General features: G+C 41.0%; 1 protein-coding gene across 1 annotated transcript in view; it reads left to right on the forward strand.

Moving 5' to 3' along the window:
* LOC118343463 (WASP homolog-associated protein with actin, membranes and microtubules) overlaps positions 1-8,324 on the forward strand; it is a 13,479-nt gene that overhangs the window by 1,434 nt on the left and 3,721 nt on the right. The window contains exons 2-8 of the mRNA XM_035682285.1: positions 926-1,099; positions 1,630-1,780; positions 2,557-2,726; positions 3,708-3,915; positions 5,718-5,902; positions 6,728-6,814; positions 6,944-7,039. Coding sequence (XP_035538178.1) covers positions 926-1,099; positions 1,630-1,780; positions 2,557-2,726; positions 3,708-3,915; positions 5,718-5,902; positions 6,728-6,814; positions 6,944-7,039 — 1,071 coding nt within the window. The remainder of the gene's footprint in view (positions 1-925; positions 1,100-1,629; positions 1,781-2,556; positions 2,727-3,707; positions 3,916-5,717; positions 5,903-6,727; positions 6,815-6,943; positions 7,040-8,324) is intronic.

Below are 8,324 nucleotides of genomic sequence, written 5' to 3' on the forward strand. Positions count from 1 at the left end.
TCTTATAATATATAATATAATATACTGAAAAGTAGATAAAATATCCTGCCTGACTAGAACAACGCAGTGGTTGTACAAGTCTGAGGGCAGGCCTGCTATGACACAGCAAAACCTTTCTGTTTGTGAGTTACAGTCAAAGCTCTGAGTGTTGCAACACCACCAGCACTGATTTGACTTTTCAGCCAGTGAGTTTTTTGCCTGCATTTGAATTCAAGTGACTTGACTCTCCGTTTTCCAACATGTAAATAACACGGTGAGGGAGATGCCTCGCAGTATAACCGCAGCCAGCAACTCCACATTTAAAGCCCAGAGATAAGAGACACTGGAATAAGTGCGGAGGATCAGTAATCTCTAATGTGATCCAATACTATATATAAATAGTGATGCGGTAAATGCCACATATATGATGTTTTGTTGAGACTTTGCAGAGCCGAAGATTTAAGGAGGACCAGCTCGTGACTAGGATCTCTTAGTGGGTCATTCTAACGGCTGAAGCTGTTGTGGATTGGCGGCTAGTGTCTGTATTTGACGACCGTGAGAATGTAATAGAAACTACAGTGGCAAAGTGTTTGGTTTGTCCATGCTGGGCTACTGTAGAAACACGGCAGACTCTATGGACGCCAACCTACGGTATCTGTAGATGAAAACGTGTCATTCTAAGCTTACAAAAACACAAAGATGCCTATATTCAGGTGATTATACTCTAAAGAAAACATACCTATGAATATTATATTACATTTCTGGTAATAGATTGTAAATGTTACACACTGGACCTCTTTAATTAGCAGTATAACTTACTATTAAACCTCATATTGTCCCCCTCAAGAGGACAGGGAATAACATTGTACAGGTTTGTGTATGTTTTGTGACATGCCTTTTTCTCCAAGGCAAAGACTAAATGTGTTTATGTCTTCCACGTTTGCAGCTGCTGCAGAGTCACGGCAGCGCTGACCGAATGGTTGCGCTGCTCAGCATCTACGAGGAGGAGGATGAGGCCTACCAGGACCTGGTCACTGTGGCAACCACCTTCTTCCAGTATCTGCTCCAGCCTTTCAGGGACATGCGAGAGCTGGCCTGCCTCTATAAGATGGAGATCCTGGTAAATACAGACTTACATTTAGCAGCTTTGGGCTTTTTTAGGATGTGCTAAATGGTTGTATAGAATATTTAGATACGAGAAAAATTGTAAACGACATCCTGAATCTCATTCAAAGGTCTGCATACAGATTTGGCCACATTTAATACAAATACACATTTAGCAGTGCCATTTTGTATTTATATGCTCGCAGTTGTTTCCCTCCCACCATTAGTATGACTGTGTAACCACTTATATGTAGCCTTCCTTGTTAGTGAGAATCTAACACGTGTATACACTATATATCATTGAGTGAGCACTACAGGTTCCTTTTCAGTCTTAGTGGTTTCATTTGTAACTGCTGAGCCTGTTTCATCTCTCCATCGTGGTCTAGACACACACCTATACATGGTGGTGGAGTGATTAATTAGTGGTTTATTTTCTCACCGAACTATCTTTGACTTAAGTTCTCATTTGTATGTATGTGGGTTAAGTATCGGTAAGAAGTCTGCATTAAAGCTGTCCACTGTTTTGCTCACCATGGTTCTCTGCAGAAGTCTTTGGAGTTTGAGGACTTGGGTCCTAAGAGAATTACAGCTCTGGAGAAGGAGGCGGAGGAGTGGAGGACGAAAGCAGAAGACGCAGTCGCCTCAATTCAGGACATCACTGTCACCTACTTTGCACAGACTTCAAAGGCTCTGGCTGGTATAAGTTGCTGTGTTTATTTCTCTTATTTGTGTATGGATGAATTAATATGAAGTATATGATATGAAGCGTAGTAGAGTCGGAAACGGCATTGCAACTTTTATTATTAATTATTATTATTAATCTAATATTCAAATCATCATAATTCCACAAAAAAATATATATTGTCATGTTAATCTAAAAGGAAATAGAAGTGTTAACAAACACTTTAAATAATTACTAGATAATTGTGCTGTAGGATAAACATCATGCTGTATATCATCAGGCAATATATGATGTCGATATCAAAAGTCTGTGTATGTCTTTGTAAAGTTCCATTATGCGCATTACAATTTAATATACATTGGTATCTTAGCCAGTTGCATGTTGTTTTAGATGGTATTGTCATTAAATAATGAAATAGATAACACTGGTTTATGCTGTAGATTTCAGAACAGGATATCATTAACCGCTTTATTCCATACATTATAACGTAACATATATTTAAGACTAGTCAGTAACGATTTTCATTGTCACTTAGAATGGGAAAATCATGTTAACATTTATAAAAGATGCTGGAGACTGAGGAAATGTAGTCAAACGTTTACAGCAAGATACAAGAGAGTTACAGTACGGGACCACCTTCCCAAAACTCACAAGGGGGAGTGTTAACATTGTCCCAAAGTGTGTGTCTGCCTATTTTTCCTCCAATTCTTATATTGTGTTTTGTGGCCATGTTAATATATATGTGCTTTGTGTAAACGCAGACATAACGTGACACTTGTGTGCATGTTCAGGTATGTTAAAGCAGATGGAAGAAGACAAGCGTCGTTTTGGAGCTGCTGCCTGGGCGTCTGCAGCTCCCAGACTGGAGAAACTACGCTTCCTGTTGGCCAAAGAAACCCTGCAGCATATGAGAACCACAGAGATGTGCCTCAACCGCAAGAAAAACGGCATCAAAGAAAGGGTGTGTGTTGTTGTGTTTCTCTAATTAGTCGGCACATTCCATAATATAAGACTCCGACACGGTTGTAAGGCTTTAGTTGTCATTCAGATCTTCATCTCCAGTGTCAAGACCAACACGGTTTTTGTAGTGGTTGTAAGTCTGTAGAGATGTGACACAGTGCCTACTTGCTCTGTTTTATCTCTCACTTGGTATTCCAGTCTGATGTGAATCTCTGGCTGCTGTAGTCCTTTGATCTATTTATAAAGCCTCTCTAAAAACACACAGAATCCCCTCGATACACCCCTAAAACCTGCATGCATGAATAAGTGAGTGCGTCTGTGTGTATATACATTCTCAAAACGTGCCAGCTATATGCATATCTGGGCGGTGCTGTATTTCTAATGTCAGGATCACAGTGTTTTGGGGAAACCGCAGCGACTAACTTGCTGCCGTAGGGTGTCGTGCTGTGCTTTGGAGCTTTTTGGAAGACAACTCCTTCAGCACCTTCACCCTCATGTGGCTGCATTATTCATCCGATTAAGCTCTTTAAAAAATCAGGTATCAGGATGCTGGCAGTGTCTTCCACTGTGGAATCAACGTGAGCCTTTACAGAGACAGCTGTGTGCAAGTGTTTATAATGAGATCAGTAAGCTACACCTACACAAAATCTTGCTCCAGTGGCAAAATAACTCGGTGGCTCCTTTTTGAATATGCCGGTGAATATCATCTATAATGCGTAACACTGCTGTCCTGTATTGAAAACATACTCCATGCTTGCAGCTGCCTCTCTCTGTGAGAGATTAGTCTACAAAGCTTTAAGTCTCAGCAAGTTAAGGTCATTTGCATACTGTAATGAAAGATGTAATGAATCAGTAAAAATGTGTGGTATGCTTTAGGTAGATGGTCAGCAGTAAGAATGCACAGTGTGTACTTATTAGGCTGTAATATACAAAGCCACAGGTATGATCTTTTACTTGACATTGTTTTGTTGTTGTTTTGTAGTTGGGCAGCTTGTCTGGTCAAGTCAAGAGCCACAGAACTGATCTGAGGTCTGCTTCTGAGGACGGCCAGCAGCAGGACACAGTGGACCAGCTTGAGCTGCAGTTCTACGAAATCCAACTAGAACTGTATGACACAAAGTTTGAAATCCTGAAGAATGAGGAGCAGCTGCTGGTGGCTCAGTTAGAGACTGTGCGACGGCAGATTAAAGGTAGACCACAAATGACAAGTAGCACTGTGAAGAACAGTAGATGTGGAGGCTACTTTTGATTTTTAGAGAGAAAAGATGTTTTGAACGTACCACATTTCGAGCAACATTGAATTATTGTGAAAGACAGCGCTGTCCTTGTGCAGTCCACCATAAAACACTCAAGTGACATTGATTTAAAGCTGTATGAAGCACTCTGTATTTAATACTTCCTTTTTAAGAAAAGTAGTACCAGAAGCTTCATGGACAAAATAGCGAACCAGAGTCAAAAAGTTTGAGGTTGCCTCACACTGTGGAACAGTAATTGGAATCTAAAGGTCCTCACACAAATTATCATACAGCATGAACACTGTATTTAAATTGGTGCAGTAATACAGTGAGTGGCTACAAAAATAGAAACCCTTGAACAAAGTAATCTTTTTCTTTCCAGTATCAAAGCCCAGCAATAAATGCTAGCTTGCCTGAATGGTCAGGTCACTTAAGCCACAACTTGAGTCCTGTTTTTTAGCCTATATTTGTTCACATTTAGACAAATTGGCACCCTTAAAATTAGGCTGAATCAGATATTAGAAGTTCCTCTTTGCAATGTACCGATGGATGTACAGACAACTATCACTGGATTACTTTGATACTAAAGAAAACTTAAAATTGTGATGATTCTCAGGTAAGTTCTAGACTTAAAAGGACACCAGAGATAATGATATCCTGTAAGTGTAAGTCTCAAGATTCGGTAATCAGGCACTAAGGGTTTTAAAGTCCCCTAATTGCCTCCACGATCAGTGTGTTACAGTCACTGCCTCATCTCCAACTGCTGACTGTGTTAGTACTATTTGTATTATGTCTTAACACATATCAGGGATCTTTAAAAATTACACGTGTTTCACATATTTCTTACAGAACTGCTGTATTGGATTACATTATGATGTACAGGGGTTTCTGTTTTTCTGGTCACTCAGTGTCTTGCGCACAGGGTTGTCTTTGGGGAAATATTTTGTTCAAGTAAATATTTCCTTAATTGCTCCTCCTGAGACGATGGATGTTTGCTTCCAAGTGGTGTGTCTGTACATGCTGTGTGTGTGTCTGCCGGTCTGTGTGTCTGTTGTGACTTTGTGTATCCTTACCGTGGCTAGTTTCAGCAGGAAGGTGTCCTCCACCAGTTTCTGCAAATCAAAGGATGCTGCTGAGTTTATGGAGCCCTTTCAAAAGAGTTTAGTTTATAATGTAAATAAAATACTTATAAGTGCCAAGGACTCTCCTAAGGTCCTTGTAGAAAATTATAAAAAAACAAATTTTTCTTTAGAAATCTAGTTCAGGTTGTTGTAGAGACACTTTTTCACTGACCCAGGATAAAATGCAAATCATCTGGTTTCTTGTATGCATATAGATTATATTTCTCCCTTAATACCGACCACACTGCTTCAACAATACTGTCATTTCTGAAGTAAGTTAACCACCAAAATAGGAAATAATTTAACAATTTCTGAAGTGCACGTACATAATGGTTGACATCAGGGTGAGACCGGGACACAGTCTGCTCTTCTCTGTGTGAACTAATAATGTTGTGATGCTGCACCTCCTTGGCTTGTTTGTCTGGCACACAAGTGTAAAAAGGTTTACATAGTTTACATATTTAGAACAGGTTTACATCTTTGAGACAGTGCAGTCACAACAGAGTTGTAACATTCATTCTCTGTTGAAAATAAAGCTCAACGGATAATTTAAGAACTACACCTGTACGAGTTGAAAGAGCACCTTTTAATCAGGTAATGGGGCGTTTGAGTGATTGGACTGCATTTGTGTTTTAGAGCTGAAGGAGGAGGTGGTGTACTATGATGTGTGTGAGGATCCAGAGGAGCTGCAGAGCATGTTCCACACAGGTATTCAACAAGCAGACTCTCCAGCTGTCAGTCAGCTCAAAAGACGCCTACAGACCTTGGAGACCAAAAGAGGCAACATCTGTGCCCGGCGAGCTTATCTCCGCAACAAAAAGGTGTGGGCGAGTACCATCGACATTCATTTATTTATATATATATATTCTCTGCCCCATCCAAACTCATCATTATTGGCGCACGGTAGCTTACCTGGTAGAGTGTCTCTGTGTGGCGTGTCGGGGGTTGAATCCTTACCGCAAGCAGCCAGTGTTTGATTCCAACCTGTGGCGCCTTTTGCTGCACGGCGCCCCCGCCCCCCCCCCCCCCCCCCCGGCCCCCCGTCTCTCCCCCCCGCCGTCGTTTCTTGTCTATCCTCAAAAAAAGATCTTTAATCTTTAGTGGCATTTTGGTCCTTTTCGAGGGCAAACGTATTGATCTGTGAATAGCAGATTTAAATAGTTAGAAATGTTAATGAAACAAGATGGTGCCATTTTCCTCACTCTATCCCCTTCTCATCCCCAAGTGCAGAGTTTTTTAAAATAGTTTTTACTATTTAGTTTTATTTTTAGCTTTAGTAATTTGAGCACAGTTGGTGCAGTTGGCATTATTTTATCCTATTGCTGGCACCATGCTCATTTGTCTGATTAAAAAGCATTTTATTGGTCAGAACAAAGTGAGAATAATCCCTTGGTTTGAGGCTCCCTTGAATCACCTACGGTAATCTACAGGGAATTACATGCACAAGTATTTAACAATGCAGTAAAAAAGAGGAACATTGTGAAATTAAAAAAAGTTATTATTTGCCCCTCATTATCAGTTTCACTGGCATTTTCTGAACTTTGAAGGACACATTTGGCCATGACTCATGTGTGTACATGTCAATCTGCAGTTGTCTTTTATGTATATTTGGGTATACAAGTATTAATGTTGATGTGTATTTTTAGGATCAGTGCATGGAGGCCAATGAGCAGAAGCAGCAGCCAGCCAAGCAGAGTGCTGTACTCTTCAACCAGCATCATCAGATCCACTTGGTACGTCATCACGGCAACGAGACAACCCACAGAGACACTCCCGCACCGGCAGAAGCCACTAAAGAAACGGAATCAAATTCTCTCTCTCTCTCTCTAATGCCTCTCACTGTCTCCCTCTGTTGTCTGCAGAAACGAGAGAAGAGGAAAGAGGAGGAGCAGAGGACGAAAGAGTGGGTGGACCAGGAGCGAGAGAAGACTCTGAGCAGATTACGATCCTTCAGAGAGGTCAGGCTCTCTCATTGTCTCTGTGCCGCCTCTCCATGCAGCTTCTCTTCTGTTAATAAAACCCCCCCAGACGCTCCTGCTTCATATCCGCTCAATTCAACAGATCACCTGAAAATTAAAATTCAGTTATTAGCTACTCAACCCCCACGTCAGAGGAAGTTCTGATGACCAAGTGCTGTGGTTGTGGACATGCTTTGTTGTAGTGAGCTGTCTTATACCACAGCTAATGGTGCACGGATGACCAGAGCCTTGCCAGAAAGAAAAGTGAGAAAAATAAGGGGGTAAATTGTAGACCCTCAAATTAAGATCTTAAAGGTCCAGTTTGTAACATTTATGAGGATCTATTGGCAGAAATGTGACTTGTGTTAGTGTATAGTCACCTGAATTAGGGAATCATTTGTGTTACCTTAGAATGAGCCTTTTATATTTACACATGCCACAGGTCGCCTTCCTTGGAGTCCGCCGTGTTTTCTTAGTAGCCCAGAAGGGACAAACCAAAAACCAGCATCAGGGGCGTTCACGTATTTTGCGGCCACAGTAGTTTCTCCTTCGTGCTTGGAAGGGGAGTGTGAAGCAAGGGTTGCGATCTGCACAGCTGTATGCCACTAAATCCTACACACTGGACCTTTTAAACACTTGTGACAAAGAGGTTCTGGTGGCAGAACATTTTGTTGAACAATACATTTATTGTTCTTAACAGACTCCACATTTCCATCTGCACAATTTGAGTCTGCTTTGTGATGTTGACACGGTTTCTGAATCACCTCAACTGTTTTTCTTCTCGTTCATGTTGTCTTAAAATGTGAGATTGAAAGTCCATTCATGACCCTGAAAGCTGCAGTTGACATCGTCATGATCTGCTGCGGCAAATCATGTGATACGATTTGAAAGCTCCAGGAGCCGGGTGCAGCAGCTGTTCACACATTACCTAATTACAATGAAAGTGTTTACTTGTTTGGAGATTTAACTATCATGAGTGAGATGAGTTGCACCACACAAACTAGTTCCTACTTAGAGAATAATATACAGTAATCAAAAAAATCCAGAGTTTGTGATATAGGTTTATTAAAGTTTTCCTGCTCGACACAAGACGTCTTCTACTTCACTGTAAAGTCCATTCTCAGTGTTTGTGCACTGGAGGCTACATGTTTCTACATCACACTGGTATAAGTTGTACACTGGACCAAGTTTGACTTCCAAACGATTTGTGATGTCACACATCATGCTTGTAGGCCCCGCCCCTTAGAAATCAGATTTTCAATGAGCTCAAATTTTGTGAAAATAT

This window comes from Morone saxatilis, unplaced genomic scaffold (genome assembly GCF_004916995.1).
Source record: "Morone saxatilis isolate NCDOM2014 unplaced genomic scaffold, NCSU_SB_2.0 Contig11, whole genome shotgun sequence".
Taxonomy (NCBI): Eukaryota; Metazoa; Chordata; class Actinopteri; family Moronidae; genus Morone; species Morone saxatilis.